General features: G+C 39.9%; 2 protein-coding genes across 4 annotated transcripts; one reads left to right on the top strand and one right to left on the bottom strand.

Annotated features, from left to right (window-relative positions):
- Window positions 1-56: 56 nt before the first annotated feature.
- On the top strand, window positions 57-11,650 carry rexo5 (RNA exonuclease 5). 2 transcript variants are annotated; one of them, XM_028017802.1, is made up of 19 exons: window positions 57-153; window positions 1,272-1,541; window positions 1,622-1,748; window positions 1,833-1,944; window positions 2,556-2,663; window positions 2,980-3,068; window positions 3,289-3,404; window positions 4,401-4,539; window positions 4,987-5,081; window positions 5,150-5,252; window positions 5,347-5,432; window positions 6,607-6,715; window positions 6,870-6,995; window positions 7,085-7,222; window positions 7,331-7,423; window positions 8,151-8,508; window positions 8,608-8,813; window positions 10,694-10,800; window positions 10,899-11,088. In XM_028017802.1, the coding sequence occupies exons 2-19, from the start codon at window positions 1,288-1,290 to the stop codon at window positions 10,951-10,953; spliced, it is 2,421 nt and encodes an 806-aa protein (XP_027873603.1). In that variant the 5' UTR covers window positions 57-153; window positions 1,272-1,287; the 3' UTR covers window positions 10,954-11,088. The 2 variants fall into 2 exon arrangements, with proteins under 2 accessions (XP_027873603.1, XP_027873604.1); XM_028017803.1 differs by lacking the exon at window positions 57-153 and having other exon boundaries at window positions 1,288-1,541; window positions 10,902-11,650.
- parn (poly(A)-specific ribonuclease (deadenylation nuclease)) lies at window positions 11,441-23,108 on the bottom strand. 2 transcript variants are annotated; one of them, XM_028017805.1, is made up of 26 exons: window positions 22,989-23,108; window positions 22,667-22,744; window positions 22,505-22,584; window positions 22,318-22,385; window positions 21,766-21,847; window positions 21,551-21,611; window positions 20,369-20,537; window positions 20,046-20,108; window positions 19,932-19,970; window positions 19,807-19,849; window positions 19,625-19,705; window positions 19,098-19,154; window positions 18,688-18,765; window positions 18,553-18,596; window positions 17,711-17,753; window positions 17,548-17,623; window positions 17,347-17,457; window positions 16,923-16,992; window positions 16,770-16,825; window positions 16,358-16,444; window positions 16,198-16,272; window positions 15,950-16,127; window positions 15,713-15,834; window positions 14,615-14,681; window positions 14,385-14,539; window positions 11,441-12,410 (listed from the first exon to the last, which is right to left on the bottom strand). In XM_028017805.1, the coding sequence occupies exons 1-26, from the start codon at window positions 23,005-23,007 to the stop codon at window positions 12,364-12,366; spliced, it is 2,049 nt and encodes a 682-aa protein (XP_027873606.1). In that variant the 5' UTR covers window positions 23,008-23,108; the 3' UTR covers window positions 11,441-12,363. The 2 variants fall into 2 exon arrangements, with proteins under 2 accessions (XP_027873606.1, XP_027873607.1); XM_028017806.1 differs by having other exon boundaries at window positions 19,625-19,702.
- Window positions 23,109-24,083: the final 975 nt, after the last annotated feature.

Raw genomic sequence — 24,083 nt, 5'->3', positions numbered from 1 at the left:
AGTGGAAACCCAATGGTAGTTTATTCTGAAAGGCAGTTTTAAGAAGTTGTCACCACTCACCCCGCCCGCCCCCTCCCCTTGGAACAACATCCAGTAACGTGCTCTGAAAGTGTGTTTCTGTCCCTATGGTCTCATCTGGACCCGCAACATCTGGTAATTTACGCTCGGAACTACTTTTATGCGTGTTAAACCTATTTAAATTCTACGTTTCCCTTTAAGGTTCAACATGTTTCAATACTTTTAGCCTATCGTGTTTGAGCTGAAAACGAAACACACGGACTGTTAAACCAATGAGCCTTTGAATGTTAACATTATTTTATATAGATAAAGGCTCGTATCACGTGGAAAAGTCCTATGATGATTGCTATTGTTTAGCAGTGTGATGTTTTTCTCAGATCTTCATTATTCCCCTCTTTACTTTTAGCTCTGCAATGTCAGATTAAAACACTCAATGATCAAAATTAGGCAAACAATAACAACGCGAATTTTCAAAAGTAGCGTGTTTTGAATGACTTGGTCAGTCTCTCCTATCTTTATGGAGGAAATATGGCTCAGGCTTACAGCATTTCCTCAGTTTGTAAAGGTTTCAATCAGTTGCAGGTCTGAATTTCGCAGCACCTTAATTCGATTTTTTTCTTTCCAGTCACTATGTTGTAGATCTGCTGCCGTATTTTCGAATCATTGTCCTGCTAATGACCCAGTTAGGACCCAGTATCATCTGTTGGCTATCTAACAGTTCTTTATCAGCTCAGTGACTGTAAGGTGACTGAGACCTGTAGGAGCAAAACAATGACTGGCAAATCTTCCAGATGAGACATATTTGTTCAAAAAATGTCCAGCTGGACTCTCCGACTTTGGGGTGAATTTTCATACTATTGGGGGAAAAGTGCCATTTCAATGCTATGGGTAAATATTACAATCATTTTGCAGTTGCGTTTAACCTACAACTTGGTCAAACATGTAAAAACAACCTTAATTTGTTCAGTCAGTGCCATCAGAAGTATAACAGCCAATGTCAAATAAATAAACTGAAATTGATAAATAAAAAAAAAAACAGCCTACATTGGTCAAATATGTAAAAATAAAAGGCAACAAACCTTTCAAATGGTTCAGAAAGTGCAATTAATAATTCTAAACACTAAAGTGTGAAAAGCCACAAAAACTGTTCACAGTTCTGCTAACCCACACTAGAAACCTTCCAACCTTCTTCCGTAGTCGCATTCAAACCATGTGCATTTCAAACGCTCTTTTACGCATTTCCTCCACTGTAGAAACATCGGCCTGAGCATGGAGTGCTCCTCGTCTTCAAACGTCCCGGGCGGCAAAAAGAAAAGACAAAACGAAGCGCCGTCCGCTCAGGAGGACGTCAAAAGAAGGAAGACCGAGGAGGAAGGCGATGAAGACCTCCAGCGTCGGCCTTGCGGTTCGGCGAAGGTGTCGGTGCCGCTCGACCGCCTGCAGCAGCCGATCACCGCGGCCCAGCTGATGGAGCTGCTTCATTTCGCCGCTCTGGGGAAATCCAGGGGCGTCAAACAACCGAGGTGGCGTTTCTCCCGTCGGCCGCGTCTCTCCACTCATTCACGATTGACTCATGCCGTTTCCGTATTCCTGTCCACATCAGTTGGTGTCGTCTCCACCATCAGAGGAAGGTCAGCCGTATAAACGTGGCGATCGTGGACGGCGTGACGCAGAGTCTCTTCTACAACCACTACCTTTCGATGGAGCACCTCCGGAGCAGCTACACCACCGTGAGGAACTAGGCGGGGCGACGACAGAGGTTCTGATTATACTGTCGACGCCTCACTTAGTTTATTTTTATTTGTTTCTGACAGAGAATTACATTCACTCCATCATCTGACGATGTGGCATCCGACATCTTCAGCCTTGAAGTCCCTAAGGTGGATTTTTTATCTCTTGCTGCGCCAGAGGAGGCGTTTCATGAAGGTGAGGGGCGAAGCTCCAATGTTGTTGCTTTGGATACAACTAGTAAACAACAAGACGTGCTGTAGCAATTTGTAAAGCATCAATTACTGTTCTACGGAAGGGGATTAGGGATAATGGGGAATAAACAAAAAGTCTCAAGATGACAGTCAGAAGTCTAAGAAAAACGTCAACATTTTGAAATTAAAGTCGGAATTCTGAGATAAAATTCTGAATTCTGTGAAAAAAGTCAAAAGTTTGAAATTAAAGTGAGAATTCTGTGGGGGGAAAAAATCAAAATTTTGAAGTTAAAGACACAATTCTGAGAATAAAGTCAGAATTTTTAGATTAAAGTTAGAATCCTGAGAAAAATGTTCAAATTCTGAGAAAAGAAATCAGAATTCAGATTTTTTTTCCCCAGTGGCCCTAATATACTTCCATACTGTTCAGACTTTTTCTTATTGATCACCATTTCAAACTTTTGTTACTGTATGTAACCATCTTTGCGATAACCCTTTGTAGTATTTATTCACATCTATTTATTTCTGTTATGATGTTGTGTTTCAGGGGGGGGTTCAGTAAAAACAAAACCAAAAAAATGATCAGATGAACTTTGTGTGTTTTTGTTTCTTCAGCTCTGAAGGATCACCCAGTTATCACTACGTATGGCACACAGAGGAGGGGGCTGACCGCATATCTGCTTAGCCAACAACAGATGATAAAAAATCACTATCCAGTCAAGGGTAAAAAAATTTGTTTGATTTCTAAATTTGTAAAAATTCTGATTTCCCCCCCTCATAATAAAACTTATTAAAGGAATAGATGGTGAATCAGTTTTATTCCAGCTGAATCTTTTATAAATAAGCAAACCTCCACATTACCTTCCACTCTTTTGGGGGTTTTCAGTATTACGAACTTACTCTGTGTTGTTTTTAAATTGTATTGATGTGGCGAGTAAAATGCTAAGCTAGTTTTAAATTCATCCATCCCAATGAAACAATAAGTTTTTAAAGTTTTGCTTTTGAACATAGATGTGTTCTGCACCTTCATTTGATCCAGGACTTCCAGGTTTCGAGGACTTCCTGTGCACAGGCAGCGATGTCAGTGTAACTGATGACAGCCCGCTGTACGGACTAGACTGTGAAATGGTGAGTCCGTCTGTCCGCCCGTCCTCGCAGTCTGTGAGCTTGGACAGGGGTTTTACAAGTTTTTTTTTTGTGGTTTTGGGAAGTGACGGTCTGACGGAACAACCTCTCCCGCTTCCCCGCTGTCCGACCGTTAGCATCGCGCTAGCAGCAGAGTTGAGCACTAGACTAATGTAGTGCTTCAGTCTTCATATTGTCCACTCTGTTTCTCGTTGTGTTTCAGTGTCAGACAACGAAAGGAAACGAGCTGGCTCGCGTTTCTTTGGTGGACGGTGATGGGAACTGCTTACTGGATGAGCTGGTGAAACCTCAAAACCATGTCATCAATTACCTAACGAGGTATGCTAGCACGCACACACACACACACACACACACACAGTCGTGTTTTCATGTCTTGTGGGGACTTAATACTGACTTCCATTCATTTTCTACAGCCTAACTTTAACCATAACATACCTAACTCACAAACAGCATTTCCCCTCATGGGGGACCAAGAAATGTCACCACAAAAGCAGTGGTCCCCGCAACCGCCATTGTGAATAGAAATAGGTCCCCACAATGACATAAAAGCCTGCTTCACACACACATACACATTTAAAGGTATACATTACCTCTATATATCTTCATAATAGGTCCTCACAATGTAGTATGTGTTGGAAAAAATGACCTTACATAGTGAGAAATGCTAAAACGCACACATGCTCTAATCAGACTCTCAGCCTACCGTAAGGTGTATGCAAAGATCTGTACAGGTGCATAATTGTGACTAATCATATAGTGTTTGTCATGGCTTACATTTTAATTTCCCTTCCATCCATCCATCCATTTTCTGTTCACCCTTGTCCCTAATGGGGTCGGGAGGGTTGCTGGTGCCCATCTCCAGCTACGTTCCAGGCGGGAGGCGGGGTACACCCTGGACAGGTCGCCAGTCTGTCGCAGGGCAACACAGAGACATACAGGACAAACAACCATTCACACACAACACACACCCCTAGGGAGAATTTTTAGATAGACCAATTAACCTAACAGTCATGTTTTTGGACTGTGGGAGGAAGCCGGAGTACCCGGAGAGAACCCACGCATGCACAGGGAGAACATGCAAACTCCATGCAGAAAGACCCCGGCCGGGAATCGAACCCAGGACCTTCTTGCTGCAAGGCAACAGTGCTACCAACTGCGCCACTTTTTGAATTAATAGTCTTTTTGAATGGAATCTTCAAAAAGATTCCATTCTTTTGGAATCTTAAAAGGTTATTTGGTTTGTTTATACCAAATAAACAAACCAAAAGGTTTGTTTAGGTAAAAGGTAAAAGGTTATTTGGTTTGTTTGATCAGGTTCTCAGGCATCACTGCAGCCATGTTAAGACCGGTCACCACCACGCTGCGGGACGTTCAGGCAAAGATCAGGACACTGTTACCAGGTGACGCCGTTCTGGTGGGCCACTCCCTCAACAATGACCTCAAAGCACTCAAAGTAAGTCACTAAGATTGTTACATGATGTTCAGACTCAGAGCATGTAAACGTTTCAGCACCAAAGTCTATTTGATTGTAATTATCAACCAAATTCAGTTTGGTTTTTTTTCGGAACCTATAGTTTCTTTACAGTTTCCATCTTTTCTTAAGGCTGGTTTATTGTAAGTTTAAAGATTTCTATACTTTATTGGTAGAATTTGTACATTTGCTTCAGGAGGGAGTTAAAGAGCGCAAACATTTTTACCCAACTGTTTCGCTTTGTCTGCGAGTCGCTTTCTTGCTATACTCGGCAACATTTAAGAAAACTAAAATAAAATCGATATCGGCAGGTCAGGCTTTTTAAAGATCGGTAATTGGCCAGAAAAGTGCAATCAGTGCATCCCTACAGAAAAGATTTCCAGAAGGTTGTGGTTTTAAAACCGTTGTGATCCCCGTCCCCGACGACAGCTCATCCACCCTCACGTGATCGACACCGCCCTGCTGTACAGGAAAGAACACGGGCAGAAGTTTAAGCTGAAGGTTCTGGCCGAGGCGGTGCTGAAGTGAGTTCCCGTTCAAGCGTCTCGGCGCATCTGTCGCACAGTTGGTTATTGTTCCGCCCGCGTCTCAGGAGGCAGATCCAAACCGAGGACCAGAGGGGTCACAATCCCACCGAGGACGCCTTGGCAGCGCTGGACCTGGCCCGGTACTTCATCGGAACGGGGCCGCTCCAGGTGACGGGCCGCTTTTCGCAAACAGCGCAGACCAGGTCCAGGTCCAGGTCCTTTACAGACGTTAAAACCTGCGGCTTGCTGTTCACTCTGGCAGGTTGTGGAGCTTCACCTGGAGGAGCTGTGGGGGTGGAGCTTAGAGGAGTCTCCCAGCTACACACCTGAACCCACACCAAGTTACAGGTGAGCGGAAATCTTTACAGCTCTTTGGGTCGTTGACATTTGTTCTGTTCTATTCGGTTTTATGTATATAGTCCTATTTCACAACACGTCATCTCCTGGGACTTTACAAGAAGTTAAGTACATCTCTAATGACTCGTAAGAATTTGAATTAATATGAGGTACAATGACTTTTAATTTCCCTTGTGGGATCAATGAAGTATTTTTGAACTTGAATTAGAAAAAGTCATTTCAATCCAGTCAAACATACATTTCAATAGATCCTAGATATCAAACAGATGTAGTCAAGTTCAGTTTATTACTGAAATTGGTCCAAAAAGATTTTTGTTTACAGGGTTTGTATGGGGGGTGAAATCCTTGAATCTTAATCAGGCGTTTAAGTTTTAAGAAGTCCTTTTTTTATTATTATTTCTCAGAGAAAAGATTGGTTACAGAAAGAAAAGTGATTTTTTTTTTTTTTTTAAATATTGGGTTATTATTTAATTTGAGCAGGAAGATAATTTACCTCAACACAAATCAATTTGTTTAATGTTGTGTATTTGTTATTCCTAATGCCTCAGTGACTTGTTGATCTAATTGAAATAAAGCTGGTCTGATTTTTTATATGTTAAAAGTTGTTGAGAGTTTTTGTTAGTGTTTTGTTCTCAGACCAGTCAGGTGTGTGGGAGAGAATCTTCAAAACATTACATTTTGTTAATATTTTAGTTTCATTTTCCCTGCTGTCGAATGGAGAATACTATCACAATACATTATTAGTGAGAGTAATACATGTCTCATAATAGTGAATTGAAACGGTCTTTTAAAAAAAAAAAAAAAATTCATTCGAATTATTTTTATCTCCAAAGTGTAGCTTTGGAAAAGTTTGAAAACTCACCTTGAAAAATGCTTCAACTTTACGGCAGGTAAAGCGTACGAACGCTGTAACTATGGAAACCCAGCAGGTTGGATGTATTCTATTCTGTTTTATTCTGAAAATAAACATTGGCACAAAAAAGTGCTTTTTTTTTCTCGCCTCATCTGTAAAATAAAGCGTTTTCATCCTGATCCAAACAGGAGCTGTTCCTCTCTCTGCCTCAGTAAACGAGAAAATCAGTGAAACTTTCTTATGTCATATTTTTGCTTCAGTTTTTAACTTTTTTCTCCCCCCCCCCCTTCCCTCCCTTTCTCTCTCACGCAGGTTTGCAGACATTTTGCAGAGCCTCAGCCGCCCCGTCGCATTTCTGGGAAAGCGCGCCAACGTTGATCTGGACCTGTCCCACCAGCGCTGGTACGGATCTGACAAAGAGGTGAACATTTTAAACGGTTATAGTTTCTCCCCTCTGAATAACCAACAGCCTCTTTAGTTTAGCTTTTATCAAGAAAAAAACCCAAAAAACCCAGACGTATTTAGTTGCTTTGACGACCTCCACTAGTACTGTGGTAATCCCGTTCCTTCTGCAGATGCTGTCCTCCTTCAGGAACCAGACGGGTCACCTGTTCCTGTCTGTCCTTCGCTTTTCGTCCCTCTCGGACCATCTGAAAGGAAGCTACGTTCACCGTCACCACCAGCAGCAGCTGTATCACAACGTGAGCTCTTCGCCGCGCTCTGTAGACGTTGTGGTCGTGCAGGCGGTGTAAAACGGTCCCAAAGCGTGCGTGTGCGTTTTCATCCGCAGGTTTCTGCAGTCTTCCGGGACATGTGCACCATGTTTTCAGGGCCGTTCCCAGCCAACTTTTCCAAAAGGGAAGTGAGGCGGCTGTTTGGTTGCTGCGGGCCGGTCCGCAAAGTCCAAATGTGGAACACAGGAGTCAGGGTGGGTTTCACGTTTACGTTTGTTCTGTCATCACATAAAGGGAAAAAAGAAGAACGACTTTCACTGTCTCTGGATGAGGTTCTTCTTCTTGTTATGTTTAATTTCCAGATCCACGCTAAGGTGGAGTTTCAGATGCTAGAAGGAGCGATGCTCGCTTTAGAAGTTCTGAATGGGCTCAGCGTGTCGGGTCAGACCATCAAGGTAGAGCTTCTCCATTTGCTCTTTCTTATTCCTCTATTGTTTATGTATTGAAACTTAATGTCTGTTTGCTATGACAGCAAATTAGGGCCATTGTAGATTTGAAAAAGAAAAAAAATGGAATCAATTTCTACCAAATAACTTAAATCTTCTAGAAAAAAACCCAAGTAATTTCTGAGCTTGAAAAGTTAAAAATTTGTTTAAAAAAAATAATTGAGATCCGACACATTTTCAGGAAAAATGTGGAAATTTTAAAAGTTTCAGATCTTCACTTTTCTAACATTTTTAATCTGAATTGTTTTTTAGGTTTTGGTCAAGCAAATATTTTGCTTAAACTCCTAAATTCTGAGGGTTTTTTTTTTTCTGGAGAATTTTCGACTTTTAAACTCAGAAATTTCTTGGCTTTTTTAATAAAATTTCCCAGATGAATGTCAAAATTGCTCCTTTTTTTCTAGCTAATTTTCAACTTAAGCTCAGAAATGTGCATTTAAAAAAAAAGAAAAACTTCAATGTTTTAAGCTCAGAAAGTTTCTTGTTTTCTAGAAAATTTCTGAGCTTTCTTGGCAGAAATGTACTAATTTCTACCTACAAGTCCTTGTTTGTGAACACAGTCTTGACCAGTAAAGCTGATTCTGATTCCACGTAAGCCTTTAGACATGGCTGTTACACTCAAACCTTTGTAGAGATTTCTAAAAATGTAGTTTTTTTTATGTGTTTGTAAATTTTCCAGGTGCAGAGGCCTGTCAACGAGTCAATGCTGGACTTGGATCTGAATCTGGACGCTCTAATGAGCGACAGAGTTAACGCCAATCAGCTTTACGTCAGTAGACTGACTCAGGACGTGGCTGAGGGACGGAACGTTTCTGCTACGGTTAACGGCCGTCTGTCAGATGGAAAACCATCGGGTTTCCATCCCGGCAGACAAACGAACGGGCCGCTACAGACGGCTAAAGTAAACGGCACACAGCTGCATCCCGGCACCACCGCACCGGACCTGAGCGAGGAGAGTCTCAGAAAGGCATTCAGTCCCTTTGGGTCAATAAAAAGCGTCACCCTGCCCGGTGTACATGCAAGGCATGCACGCATTGGTGGGTTAACGACGTGTAGTTCGTTTTTTTTGTTGTTTTTTTTTCATATTCACGAGACGTTTTGCAGAAATGTACAGCCTGACCGTGTGTGTTCGACAGAGTTTGAGAGTTCTGATGGCAAACGCGCGGCACTCGGCTCCTCGGAGGACCTGCTGAAAAACGGGTACCCAATATGGCCGTCTATGACTCCACCACACTTGCATTCATGGGTTGGCATGGCGACATCGAGGAAGACACAAGACGAAGAGGAGGACGCCGCGGACGAGCAGAGACCCGACTCATTTAACTGCGGTGGGATTCAGAGGGTAAATTTCGCTTTGTTTACCTCAGAAGTCAGAACTGAAAACTGAGAATTAGGACTTAAGAATTTTTCAGTTTTAATTCCAGAAACCAATATGAGGCTAAATGCTGTTATATCATTATTGTTTAAATTTCTAAAGTTGTATCAATATTTTTAAAGCTGGTGTGTGAGTTTTAGGAAAAAGTTGTTTTCCACGTCTTTGTTAAAGTCGTCTCTATGTCCTGACAGTATGAGAAAAGATAATCCACCAATCAGAGCAAAGAGGCGAGTCCTGTCAATCATGCTCATGTGCACGCTGCTCAAAGTGCGGAGAAACGACTTATCTTTACAGGAAAACCGTTTATCTGCCATCATTGGTGGCCATGCTAACAAGCTAGGTTGATTGGCCGCGCTAAGACCCTCCTCCTGGCTCTGATTGGTTGTTCCTGATTGAGCTGTGTATTTCTGTAGTTACCTTGAATTTTTTCACAGATTATCCCATCTACTACTTTCATGACTTAATGACATATGTAACAAATGTTAAAAAAATATTTATTTATTTTTTATTAGAAAAGTTGCATACCACCTGTTCATAACGTCCTCCTTTAATTATGTTCCACAATAAAACCCATCATTCACCCGTTAATAACTCTTAAATTTATCCATTATTAGTTGTAGCAATAGACTTTATTTGATAAATATTTATTTTAGATGTAAAAAAAAATAAAAAAACTGCAAAAATGCTGTAGGCGAGCCTAAATCCACACCAGTCGCGTGCAACGTGACCATGTGATAAAGTTTAGCCTCCCTGTTTTCCCAACCGCGTCATCAACCCAGCTTGCACTGCGTGGGTGACAAAAAGGCAACCTGCGTGGCTGAAAATTGTAACTAAACATTTAAAATTGTTCAGGTAATTTATTTATTTATTTTTAAACGTCATCATGGTCATAAAGTTGGAAGCGCTACTGTTCATACCTTGATGCTACCTTGATGCTAGCGATGGGCGCCAGAGACGGTGGAGTCTCCGTCCGATGAATCAGCTGATAGTTTTGTCCAGGAACACCTCCGTGTTTCACGTCCTTCGCTGTGTCCTCTTCGTAACTGACTAAGGCTCCTAACTGAAGCGCAGTTTTTGACTTATTGGTATAGTGACTTGTTCTTAATAAAGAAAACTAACTTAAGCCACTGAGAGGCTGCCGAGTGACACTTCGTTGACCGGTGGTCCTCCTGGATCCAGTGAATGAGATCATTTATTGATCTTGAGCTCTCCAACAAAATGCGAAATTGTAAATTGCACACTTATAGTGTCAACTTAGTCAAAAAAAAAAAAAAAAAAAAAAAAAGGCTCACGTAATTGCCGCAACGCACTAAATCAACAACAAACAGCAACGACGACGGTCAAAAACTGAGCGCTTCCGGCCGCGCATTCAGCACACCTGCTGAGAGGTTACCTGTGACTCCGTTTAACCACACGATGCCACCTACTGTGACTTTCAGGTATTGCACCAAACAAAAACACACGTAAACCCCCCAAAATACGGTTTTGTGTTGGTGTGAAACCTCCACTTCCATCTTTTTATCAACCTTTATTTATAAACGTATAAGTTTGAACCAAATAAAAATGCAAACCTTAATCAAAGCACACTCTTCAATCGATCAGCACCAGTGAACAACAATGTGCTGCTGACAGGCGAGCATGGATCATTAACATGAAATGGGCGCGACAGTTTAGTCGAGGTGAAAACTGGATCCAACCTGAAGGTCAGGTAACCAGTTTGAACTGTAAATGATTTGGGATTCAGTCCAATTTAATGTGAAATGCACATCAAAAGTAGAATTTATTTTTTTTATTGGTGTATTTATCGTGTTGAGCACATCATTAAGGCTCCGCTTTGTCTCATGTAGAATCAGGAAGTGAGTCTCCTGAATAAGCTGGACCGCCGACTGAGTAGAGTCTTCAGCTCGCTCCCAGACGGGACCTTGTCTGTGGTGCTGCTGCTCGGACACAACAGGTAAAAAAAAAAAAGAATTTAAATGCATATTGCACAGATTGCATAAAAGTTCCCCTCAAGTTTAATATTTCTGAGCATCTCTTTTGTTCTTTTTGCAGCAGAGGTTTTGATCATCCCGGTTTATGTTTGTTGGAAGTCAAAAACGGATTTTAAAGGGAACAAAGAGCAGGTCTAGGAAACGCCCTGGCAACTCCTGAACAGCTTTGGAGCGAAAATCGGCAGACTTTGGAAGAACCTCAGCAAAAGGAGCAGATCTTTGTCAGACCATTAAACATCACGGGGACAGAACACGTTGTTTTTTAAAAAGCTTTTCATGGGTTGAAGAGGCTGTAAAAAGTCTTAATGGCATCACATCTTTAAATCAATTTTAATGTACAAAGTCCTATAAAAGGCTGTTTTAAAGCAATACTAATTAATACATCAGCTATGTTTTAAATAGCTTAATTTTAAAAATATTTTAATTATTTTTTATTTAATGGACATTTAAAAAGGTTTAGGCAATTTTTATTTTAAAATAAAAAAAAAACTGAAGGGATTGTAGTTGTAAAAAAACAAAACAAATGGAAAACATTTTAAACCTTGAGAAAAAAAAAATACATTTTTGTTCCAAGGTAGAAAAAATGCTAACAGAAACAATTACTAAGAAACATTCTTTAATTTTTTCCCTCTTTTAAAAGCAAATGTAAGGATTTTTAAACTCAATACAAAAATGTTTTAAATTGTACATCTTTTTGTGCTGACAGCATACTTTTGACATCGTTGCAGGTTGACACAGTTACAAAACGTTGAACACAAATGGAAAGAGAAACAAAAAAGAAAAAAAGAAAGCACCTTTCATGAAGGGTGAAAATGCCACCAACAATAAATATCACAATCTCAATTATAAGCTCACATTTGTCTGATAAAACTGAAGACGACAATTTTCTTAAAATGAGAGGAAAAAAAAAAAAAGTTTGACTACGTTAAAACTAAATAATCCTGATGGGATTTGTTAAATGGCATTTCTATCTCTTAGGAAAACAGACTTACAGGAATACAAACACTGGGATAACGGACACTCTCTCACACAAGCACAAATAAATTCACTCACAAAAAAAAAAAAAAAAAAAAAAAATATATATATATATATGATTAGAGACATCTCTCAATAAAATTTATGAATGCATTCAAAGTGCCAAATGGCTGTGGAGGCAGATTCCAGTCTGAACACATCAGTGAATAAGTGAAACTCTCTGCACCTTATACATGTTTGAGATATACATCGTCATTTCTGAGGAGGTGCCTGCTCCTCTGGTATAAGATCAGAATATGGCAGCTGCTGTTATGGCTTGTTTTATTTATATTTTTTTGTTTTTTTTTTGCTTTCAAAACTTGTGTTAAATGTCTCGGCTGGTAGCTTTGGACACTTTATCCATAAGTGCTGAATGAGAGCATGAAGGTGGGGCATGCAGCACTCTGTGCTTTATGACCCTGGAGGAGCGTGCACCATGTGTTGAGGAGGAGAGGCCGACCAGGGGCGGCGGCCCAGGGTGGCGGCCCGCACGGGGCGGCTGCCTCCCTGTTCTACCAGACTTCTGGGACTTCGAACAGGGAGGTTGTAGAATCTGACGCTGGAACCAAAGATGGAGACAGGCTCACGTTAGGAAAAAAAAAAAATCCATTGAAAAATCTGAACCTTTTTATTTCCCACAATTTCAGTGTCAAATTTTATGTGTCATGTGTTTTCCAGACAAATACCATAATTTTATAGCACAATCAAGTAATAAAAATGCTATACATCATATACGACTTCAAAAAAATTTGACTTTGTAATTTAACACCTTGAAATTGGGCCTCCGTCTCTTTAAGAAACTCCTGCTCTTTCTGAAACTCCGCCTTCAGGAAGTCATCACAACATGGCTCCTCTATTAACCCTTTAATGTTTTTACCAGCGTTGCTCTGAGAAGTGCACAAAGTCGGCCTTCTATCACCTGAAGAACATTTCCAGGATTAAAGGACTAATGTCTCAGCCAGATCTAGAGAAACTAATTCATGCGTTCATCTTCAGTCGTATTGATTATTGCAACAGCGTCTTCACAGGTCTGTCCAACAAATCAATCAAACAGCTGCAGCTGATCCAGAATGCTGCTGCTCGCGTTCTCACTAAAACCAGGAAGATAGAGCACATAACACCAGTTTTAAAGTCCCTCCACTGGCTCCCTGTAGCTCAAAGAATAGACTTTAAAATACTGTTGTTAGTTTATACATCACTGAACGGCTCAGCAACACAATACATTAAAGATCTGCTGTTGTTGTATCAACCTTCCAGAACCTCTCAGGTCTTCTGGTTCTGGTTCTGCTCTGCATCCCCAGAACCAGAACCAAACGAGGAGAAGCAGCTTTCAGCATCTATGCACCACAAATTTGGAACAAACTTCCAGAAAACTGTAAAACAGCTGAAACACTGACTTCCTTTAAATCTAGACTAAAAACCCACCTGTTTAGGATTGTATTTGAAACGTAATCAATTACAAATTTATTGATGGAACTTGACTTAATGTCGTGTTTTGATTGTTGATTCTATGTTGCTTTGTGTTTCTGTGTTTGTAATGATGTAAAGCACTTTGAAATGCCTTGCTGCTGAAATGTGCTATACAAATAAAATTTGATTGATTGATTTTGATTGAAGTAGCTCCTATGATGAGCTCAGCAGATTGGCAGCTCCACCAGGTGCTTGCTAATTGATGCTTGCTAGTCCGAAGGAGCCGAGTGAATGAGTCAATGGGCTGCTCTGTGAGGCAGAACCTCCGCAACTGCAGCTCTTAGGAGGAGCTCCGTCCTGGTAGGCGGAGCTAGATCCACCCAGGCGTTTTGTACAGATGAATAATTGCCACAGAAGATTAAGTAATTTCTCAAACATGCATGAGAGAATCAAAGCAATACTCCAGGTATGTTTTTTGATGAGGGAACAACATGCTGTAAAACTAAAAAACAAAACAAAAAAACGGTCGACTTTAATTAATACTGCGTCTTTAAAATCAGTTCTGTGATCGATGCCTTAATTTCACAGAATTCCAAGACATCAATATCAGTGTTTAGTTTTGCATCTGAACCAAAGCCAATTCAAGCACCTTAGAAGTAAATGATGCTTTCCAGACTGGAACCCTGGGATAGAAATGATGGTTTCCTTGGGAGTTGCAGGCTGAACACAGGCGTTTTTCAGTTATTCAACATTCTGAATATTCAGGCTTCTCTTTTCTTTAACTTTTAAATAAAAGCTTCATTTTTATTTGTTTTTGCAAAGCAGCAAGTGATATTTTAAATCTAATTTATACATTATTCCAAAATTGTTTGTATTTTAGTTTGCAGTTTCCTATAAATGTTTTATTGGAGGAACAATTATTTACAGTAATTGAGAAATTAGCCTATAGATTCTTTTAAAAGAAAGGCTAATTGCAGCCAGTCTTTGATTAATCTACCCAACAACCAGTCTGCAAAGATGGAGCCCTAGTTATCAAATCCAATACGCTTCAAGTCAGAACATCTACCATGAACCAAACTACTAACCCCGCCCCTTCAGGTAACTACAGCAGTGAATAACTCACCGTCAGACTTCTTCTTGCTTTTTTGACTTTTCCTTCCCGGAGCTGTTGGGGTTTGGCGCCAGGTGGCCGTCCCATCAGCATAGCTGCCTGAGTCGGCGCCTTCTGGACTTTTAGCATCTGGGACTGGGCTTGGTTCGGCCGAATACGAAGAATTTCTGCAGGAGAAAACGAAACGTAAAGCGACAGCAGAGAGAACCTGGACAGCACAGAGGAGCCATCCCTCCACCTACGTCATCTTCAGCCAGCCTTCTGACGTCTTGCTCTCCACGGCTTCAACGCTCGCCTGACCGCCGACATCTGGAGGGAGAAACGGTGCAGGCGAGCTTAGATCAGGAACCGATACACTGCACTTATTACCGGTGAAAAACCCAGCAGAAAGTGAGCTAAGAAAACCTTTAAGGCTTGATTCACTACATTTCCCTAGTGAGAACACTGAAAAACCCCACAAAATCTCACCAAGTATTATTTTGTTTCTTGTGCAAATATCTTTGTACACTTGGATTAAGACAAAACTAATTTACAAATAACTTTTCAGTTTTCAAGTAACTTTAAAAGTGCCAATTCCACTGGCAGGTTATTTCACCTAAAACACATTCTTCCCCATGTTATAAGTGAAATAATCTGCCAGTAAAACAAGTACTTTTTCATCAATATTAAGGAATTATTGACTTAAAATGATCTCATTTTTGCTGAAAAGTTAACCGTAAATAGTTTCGTTTTATTTTAAGTGTATTAAGATATTTGCACTAGACAAAAATACTTGGTGAGATTTTGTTTTTGCAGCAAAAAAAAAAGTTCTCCGTGAATAAACTGTACTTAATCCAAAAAAAGAAAACAAAACAAACAAAAAAAAATCAATGTCTGATACGCTCTGCCAAAATTAGCCTATTTGTTTTTTTAGGGTCAAGACTAGCTAATCAGCTAATTTTCATTAGCTAATTAAATGGTTCAAATATTTACGCCCATCAATATGACCCACAAGTGACAGCCGCTAACAAAAAACCCGATCAGAAAACAATCAGCTTGGACACTGAAAAAAAAGACCATTGTGTTCAAGTTGTGTTAAAGGACATAGCAAAGCTATTGAAGCCTAAAATAGCATCTCAATGCTCAACATTTTGCAGTTAGCACAAGATGTCCCCAATGCGAATGTCAGCATCCAGTCCACATTTTTAAGGAAGAATTTTTTTCAAAGTAGCTACATAACCTGGTAGAATAGCATCTAAATGCTAATAACAGATTATTCAACCATCCTGTCTCCCCCGGTTACCCTAAGCACAGCCCCATCTGTCCTGCCCATACAAATACATGCATATTCTCTCACACACCATCATATTTGATCTTTTTGCTGCCAGTGCTGTCGGGGAATGAGTAGTGGTTCCAGCCATCCCCGCTGACGCCGTCGTCGCCGCCCTGCTCCCCCTGAGTGGGACTGATGCTGCGTTTCCTCCTAGAACAAAATCAGAAAACCACAAACTAAAAACATGCATGCACCACAAGCTACAACCCAGGAAGAAAAACAAAAACAACAAAAAACACTGAATGATGTGTGTGGAGAAAGCCACCTGGAGAACCCAAACCCAGCAGACGCAGTGGAGGAGGGGTAGTGGTGCTTCACCCAGCCGTCATCCCCCCAGGTTTTAGCTGGCTGGCCGAGCTTCTCCTTCTCCTGCTGTTTCCCCTGGATGTAGTCTGCGTACGTCTGGATCTTGTAGCTCTCTGCGTAGCGGCTGGTGTTCATAGCTGGTGGAACAGAGCTCCTATTAACGCCCAACGGCGGTACATCTCTCCGGCCTGGCTGCGCGAGACTTACCGATCTGCACCTGGTCTGTCTGACTTAGAGAGACGAAGGCTGAGGTGTCGTCTATCCACGACACCTGGATGTTACCTGGGTGCGTACGACAAACAAAAAGCAGCATCAACAGAGTAGAATCGGATTAAAAGCAGAATACATACACATTCTGATACCATACCAAAGGCACTGAAGAGCTGGTAGAGGTCACTCGTCTTCCACTCCTTGGGGAAGGTCACGTACAGGACATGGTCTCTCTTCGGCTGCACTGTTGAAGGAAAATAAAAGGGGAGTTAAGGATTTGAGAACGGTTCACTTAGAAAATCTACTTTTTAAAAATACTTTACATTGCTAAAACAATTTTCAGACCGACACCAATGCTATTTAAAGGCCAAAATCTAAAAACCCTAAAGTTGGGGGGTGGGAGGGGCCCGCAAGACATTGTGCAATTAGACATCAACTCCAGTCTAGTTTTTCACCCTTACACTCACCTCCTCAAAAACATCCTACCAAATACTTACAGCTGAACCCACAATAGAAAAAGAACAACTAAAAAGAAATTAGAGAAAGTTGCGTTTCGGTAGTTTTCTTACAATCTGGTCCGGTGATGTTGAGGTAGGGTATGTCGATAATACGCATCAGAAAGAGCCTAAGTAAACAAAAAAAGAAACAAACTCATTTTAAAGTTGCAAAACAAGAAAACGTGATCTTGAGCATTTAATAAAAAAGCAAATAAAAGCGCTTACTTGTTGAAGAAAGGTTCAACTAGTTTCGATCGGGGGGAGATGTGAGATATCGGCGGCATCAGGAAAGAACCTGCAAAAGAAAGTAGAGAAAATTCAAATGTGTGTTTAAAATCCAAATCTAAATAGTTGAGAGTTTACAGACAACCTATTATCAATAGGCTCGTCACCATTTGACGGTAAATTGTTCCTGAAATTATTGCAATAATCAATAATATTGTTGTTTTGAGAGATTTTAAGTAATGTAAAGGTATTGCCGTAATGAAGCAAGTTTATCATCTCAAAGATCTTCATTTTGTGCACAACACTTCACACTGGAACCAGAAGACATTTTAAATATCTATAATAAAACCAACCAAGAACAACAAATGAAATGGAAATAAAGCCCACACACGACCAAAAGTAGAACTGAAATTGGTTGTTTTACCCAGGTGGTTGGCCATGGAGACGAAACACAGGCCGGTGATGTAAGCGTCGTATCCGGCCTCGTGGAGCTGCTCCTGGGCCGTGTCGTAGCTGGGGAACCCCTCGGCGGTTTCTATTGGCGATGAAGGCGGAAAAACGTCCAGCGGTTGACTTTTGGGGTCATTACCAGGCATTTCAGACACTTCCCAATGGACTCACTCACCAACTTGCGGTGGCTTGAATGGAGTTTCTTTCGCTTGTTTTTCGAGCTCTGCCAGAGACGTGTTGTTGATCAGCTCCTGTTGGACAGACGGAAGGTCTTTGCTCAGAAAACAGATTCATCACAGCTGACGGAATCAGAATAGTGAGGTGAGGTTGGTTTGCACCTTAAATGGCTGAGTGGAGGCCATCAGTTTTGTGTCTAGAAGTCTACAAGTGGATAAAAAGCAATCGATAAATCACCCAAAACAACAACAAAAACACACACTAGGGCTGGATGATATGGCTGAAAAATGTACCACAAAATAAGTGTTACATATTGGTTGATAGACAATTATCAATTAGCTTTTTGATTTAAATAGAGGTGGACAATAACGGTGGGCCCCATAAATTATGACATCTTTCTTATCAGTCTGATATCATAAAGAATAGCACCATAACATGTTTGGTGGGGTAAAGTTTTTTTTTTATATATATATAAAATCAAATGCTTGAGTTCAAGTTACATCAGTATAACTGGAGAAAACAACTTTATGAATTTTTTTTTAATTCCCTCATGTCAGAAAACTGTAAATTTTCATAAACATAAATAAAAAGTTATTGTGCGTGCCTAGTTTTAAAAATATAACATCCTGCAAAGCCGGAGGCGTTTGACTCAATTTTCTCTCCAAACCGTTTTTTTTTTTTTAATTTTCATGCAGTCAACTGAAACTGCTGCTGCACAAGTTACACAACAGGTTGTTGCTAAGTAACCACAAATTACTAAAGTTGTTACCAGGTAACCAAAGAGTGAGCGAGTTAGTTGATGCCTTGCTTAGCTCGCCGTGAAAGGTTTAGGTTGCCTACATCTCCCAAAAATGCAGTGCAGTTCTGGATTGGAGTTCAGTGAATCTATCGATACTGATCACGTTTCTATCGCGACATTTATTGTTACTGATTTATCATCCAGCCCTGGCAAAAACCAAGTAGTTTAATACAGAAATGCATGTTTTCCTAAAAGAAACATTACCTTGGGAAAACACACATTGCAACTTCTTTAAAGTCTTGAAGGTCCTTAAGAAAAGAGTAGGGACACAATCAGACAGGTTAGAAGTTTAAACAATTCATGCAACACGACAGGAATGGAAAAAGGATCGCTTTTTACCTCTGGCAGCGGACAGTAGAACTGGTGGATAGTGTGCATCACATCCAGAAGCATGTTGTGGCCAACCACCAGTTTACCCTGAAGTCAGAACCGCAAACCATAACATTAACCCAAGCAAAAAACTCTGCATTCTTCCTTTTAAAACTAAAGATATTAAGGGTTTAATCATATTTTCACATTTATTCATGTTTACGGATACTAATACAGTGAAGAAAATAGAAAAACTAAACAATGTGGACAGTTTTGGAGGAGAGGGGGTTCGAAACATTAACTGACATTTATAACAGCAACAATAAATGAAATTTATAGCGTGAAGAAATTTATGACGATTAATGCTAAACGATATGATAAACTTAAAACTGCCATTAAGCATCAGGTTTGTATGGGATGAAATGAAAGGAGTGACTCACAGATTTAGAAATGGCGTGGATGACCCTGGAGAAGCCAACAGCGTTATTGAGCTCCTCCTGGTGGGGAAAGAGGAGAAATGCGGGACAGAGACCTGTTAGAAAAGCAACTTGTTCCTCAGCTTTTATATTAATGAGACCACATTAATACAGAAAACTAAGCATCTCATGTTAGGGGTGGGCGATATGGACGACTTAAAGTTTTATCAAAAATATTGTGATATATTTTATTGCTTGTTTTTTTTAAGTCACTGTAGAGCTGTGACTGCATCATAGCCTCACAAACACAAATACTGCTATTGAGAAATGTTCTTATGTCATCATCTTTTTATCATATTTTCACATTTATTAAAGCCCTCATTGAACAGTAGGGAAAAAAAAAACAAACATTAAAACTACTACGGAAAAAAAAAAATTTTACAATTTTTTTTAAACACTGTTATTTGGAATTTTGTGCGACAATGATATTTATTCTTGAAAGAAATCGTGATGCATAATAAATGATACAATAAACATAATAATAAACTCACCTGCTCCTTCTCCAGTTTCTGTTGCTCCCTCCTCTTCCTCTCCTCCTCGTCAACTTTACTGATCTGAATGTAGCGCTCCTTCTGCCGACACGACCAGCTGAGTCAGCAACTTACATCCACAAGGCATGAAAATGGAATAAATAATAATAAAGAAATAAATAAAATATCTAATGTATGCGTACCTTTTCTGTTTCCAATGTTTCCACATGAAGACCTTTGGGAAACCTGGGATGTCGAGACAAGACAAACGTCAATTGTCTATGAAGAGGCAATAAAGAAAAGTTAAAGCATGTTCAGTAGCACTCACTTCCAGCTCAGTGTCTGGTATATCAGCTTCCTCTGGAATCTGAGGAGGAAAATATATACATTAAGATGATAAAAAAGGATAGGAATGGCTCTTAGAGAAAAGAGGAAAAATTACCCTGTACATGGGTCCAAGTTCAGAGTTTTCCCATTTCCATTGAAAAGCCTCTCAACTTTCTCTCTGATTTAAAAATGCACAGAAATGGACAGAAAGAAAGATGTGAAAGACTTTAGATAACATCTTCCCACAAGGTTCAAAAGCTCACAGTAGGATCCCCAGCTGGTACTGCATTTTGTGAGTAAATGTCAAAAGTAGGGCTGGATGATACGGCTGAAAAATTTCAAAATTAAAACACACTGCCAAACTGGTGGCGTGACTTTTCATGTTTCATCCAGTTTCCGCCCCACTCTGTGGGAGATCTCCAGAGCAGCTCCACTTACACCACTTTGTTGATGTAGTCTTTCTGTTCGTCGGGTACGTGTGCGGGGACTTTGGAGGACGATGGGGAGATAAAGGAAGGCGTCCCGAGACCGTTGGCGTGCTGGTTTCTCCGTTCCTCCGTCTGCTCTCTCAGCTGAGCTTCCTCGTCTTGATTTAGATACGGGATTCCTGAGAACAGCAGAGAAAAGCGATTAATACCGAACAGGGAACTTCTGATTTACGGCTGCCGTAAACACCAGCAGCCGTCCTCTCCTGAAAGGGGGATTCTGCGGCATCAAAGTGAAATCTGTATTGAGAGGAACTTGTTGGATAATCGTTCGCTTTAATCTAAGCAAGAGGAGGAAAGAACGCCCTGCAGACGCTTTAGTCGAATTACGTTTGTTTAGTAAGAAACTGTTGTGTCTTTGAACCGTGAGAGGCCTTGCATGCACAGGAGAAATGGAAAACTCCACGCACCAAGGCCCAAGGACACAAGGTCAGAGTTCAAAACCCAATTTTTGCTGCAAGTCAACCATGCCAAGAACTCCACCACTGTGCAACACCCATTTGTAATCAATAATCTGCCACAAATAGTCTTAATTCAAACAAAAAAGTGTTCTATACTACATTATATCAGAGACAACAATAAAGTGAGTATTTTAAGTAGTTTTTTTTAATTATTTGACTTCAGTGAAAAGCTTTACAGGCTTCTACAATTATAAAAACAGTTAAGAAGCTAGCATCAGAGAGACATGTTTACATGTTGGGTCATTAAGGCGTGAAAAACACTTTGCTGGAAGAACCAACAATTCTATTTAGAGGCTAGGAAGACGGCTTGCATTCGGTTTGGATTTTATAATGTTTCAGAGAATCTTAAAAATCCCAAAGAATGATCCAAGTTTTAAAATCAGTAGGATTGAGAATTTATAAACCTGACCTTTTGATTTTCCTTTTTAAGAATAGACATCTGCTTTGTACTGAATTCACTTTGATCCATCCCCCATCCCAAAACTTAGAAATACATAAATATATGAAGATTCTTTAAAAAGACTAAACAGCAGTAGCTTGATTTAGGAAAAACCTTTGAACTTTTCTGATTAGTAAGTTGTTGAGGTTTTTTGTTTTAAGTTTTAAAAGGCCAAACGTCTATAGTCAATAGAAAATAGATTTTTGTTCACAAAAACAAAAGTGCTCTTTCTTACCATGACCAAACACCTTGTTGAAGTCAAACCCCTGGCTCGCCAGGAAGTCAATACTGGAACTCTGGAATGGCAAAAGAAAGCACCAAGTATGAATTTTTCATAAAAAAAAAAAAAAAAAAAAGAGAGAGAGAGAGAATATCAGTGACGAGCAGAAAAGCCATTTACATCAGAGGTCAAAGCTACGAGAGCCCCAACAACAGAAAAGCCACGCTTACTTGACAGATGAACTTTATATCAGGAGACGTCCGACTGAATGGTTTCGGGAAAACATAAAAATTAAAAGGCTTCGTAATGTACCTGCGAAAAGAACGGAATAATTAACAAAAAGGTTTATATAAAATAAGGAGGTGTACACAAAAAAATTGACAGCCTCAATAAAACTGACTGTTTTATTGAGTAGATAAAAACACCAAAAATTCACAATTCCATACTTTTGCAGACTCAAATATCCATGGATATTAGTCTCTTTATCATTTTATAAGACATTAAATATCATACCAATGGACAGAGGGGACAGTAAATGGGTATAAAGGTTCATGAATGGATATGCAGAGTGGCAGCAATAAGATAGATGGATAAACTTACATATCGACATTTTTGTTTCTGATGGACTATATTTGATACAGTCAAACACGTTTATATACAATACTCATATGCTGAAACAAAAGGAAAACTCTGCATTTGTTTAGCAGACTACCAACATAATCTGTTCCAGATGTTGTCTGTGTGATCTTTAAGTGTGTATTTATGCAGAAGAGGACACTCACTTTGACTTCGCAGAGTCGTATCTGAATGTACACAAGCCAAACTGGAACATGAGAAAGTCCATGGAATGCTGGAGGGTAAAAGCAAAACGTTGCATAAAAATTTTATTATTAATGAAAAAAAACAAACCTCAGCGTCAAACAGACGTGTTTACAGCACAGTTCTCCTCAGAAACGGGGTTTTAATGACCTTTTTCAGCTTCGTGTATCTCTCTTCAGGTGTATCCAGCCCGTTGGTCAATGCACTGACATTAGGACCGTCGCTTATACCTGAAAGAAAAACCGTAATTTCACACATGTCGTGGTGGCTTCTTGTAATTACGTTTTAGCCAGAAAATGCGGAGACAGTAACCTGAAAATTCTCCATCAATGGCAAGGAAGTCAGCCTCCTCTATGGCGCTGTACACCGTGCTTAAGCAGTCTTTAAAATCTGGGGAAGGATAAAATGGGTTAACGTTTTAAAAGCAGCGGTCTGGGGGAGTTAGCAGGCAGCTGAGCACATTTGATGCTACCTAGCATGCTAGCTACAAGCTGAAACACATATACTGCGTTTTTGGTTTTTATCTACAGCACACACATACTGTGCTAAGTAGCATAGTATGTGTGTGGGCTACGGGTTTTATGGCAAGCAACAACGGGATAGTACTAAAACCAAAGGCGGGCTGTCCGCTTACTTTGTCGTGTAACCTCCATCCCTGCAGAACGACGGCGGCTAACCTCAGCTAGGCTTTGTCAAGTGGCTTTTAACTGCTCAACAAACACTTCCGGTTTCTCACCACGTTCCTCGCAGCCTCGTGAGGCTCGTTGGGTCCTATTCCTATATAATTTCTTTTAATAATTTTTAGTTAAAAAAATGAATAACAAAGCTGAATAATACTTTATTCATATTGTCGGTCAAAAGTTGCATTATATAAGGGACCACAGATTATTCGGAAATAAATGTAACTTTTCTTCTACTCTTAAATTTACATTTATAAATAAGCAGGGACAGCCCAAGTCTTTTTGAGGCCCTAAGCAGATTTTTATTTGAGCCCCCCCAACACCACCACGTCACACCAGATGCTGTATCATTCCTAAGCTACTCCATATCTACATAGTTTGTAATCAGCTTACATCATACCAGTGTTATTATGGTTGTTGATTTTGACCCTACAGGAGCAGCGATCTGAAAACAAAAATGTGAAATTCAGAGTGGTATTTAAATATGCCATATTATTTTAATTATTTGAAAGTAACACCAGCTAATAAACACTGTTTATTAGTGTAAACATTTAGTGTTAAAGCTAAATGCTTTAACACTGAATGTTAAAGCATTTAGTGTTTTAACAGTAAACAACTTAATAAGCAAATAAGTTCATAAGTTTGATATCTTATATTTCCCCAAACGGTGGCAGCAGTCAACATCAGGAAGAGATTAACCTAGTATTAGTGTAACAACTCTAAAAATAATTTAGAAATTGTTTTTTCATGTGTAATAGCATTTAGTTTATTATTCAATGTTATTTTGTATATCTTTAAACATATATAAAATTATACCAGCTTGGTACTCTTGGGAGCCCTAGAAGCTGCTTAACTTGCATATGCCCTGGGCCGGCACTGACAATGAGGGTTGACTTTACTTGACTTTGTAATGTACAATGTACAAGAGAATTTATTCCATATTTTCATATCTCTTGAAGGTTTTCTTTTCAGTGTTGATGTCAATGTCAATTTATTTATAAAGCACTATTTATACAGCAAAAGTGCTGCACAATATTTTTGAAATACTG

This window comes from Xiphophorus couchianus, chromosome 5 (genome assembly GCF_001444195.1).
Source record: "Xiphophorus couchianus chromosome 5, X_couchianus-1.0, whole genome shotgun sequence".
Taxonomy (NCBI): domain Eukaryota; kingdom Metazoa; phylum Chordata; class Actinopteri; order Cyprinodontiformes; family Poeciliidae; genus Xiphophorus; species Xiphophorus couchianus.
This window is presented reverse-complemented; position numbering and strand designations above follow the sequence as displayed.

What these genes read in the sequence shown, in the direction of transcription:
- parn (XM_028017805.1), bottom strand. An exon ending in GACAGACCAGGTGCAGATCG is followed by an intron (nt 16,128 to 16,197) that starts GTAAGTCTCGCG and finishes CTGTTCCACCAG; the next exon opens with CTATGAACACCAGCCGCTAC. An exon ending in GCTGGGTTTGGGTTCTCCAG is followed by an intron (nt 15,835 to 15,949) that starts GTGGCTTTCTCC and finishes ATTTTGTTCTAG; the next exon opens with GAGGAAACGCAGCATCAGTC.
- rexo5 (XM_028017802.1), top strand. Translation starts at nt 1,288, where the DNA reads ATGGAGTGCTCCTCGTCTTCAAACGTCCCGGGCGGCAAAAAGAAAAGA. An exon ending in GTCATCAATTACCTAACGAG is followed by an intron (nt 3,405 to 4,400) that starts GTATGCTAGCAC and finishes TTGTTTGATCAG; the next exon opens with GTTCTCAGGCATCACTGCAG. An exon ending in CTGGCCGAGGCGGTGCTGAA is followed by an intron (nt 5,082 to 5,149) that starts GTGAGTTCCCGT and finishes CCCGCGTCTCAG; the next exon opens with GAGGCAGATCCAAACCGAGG.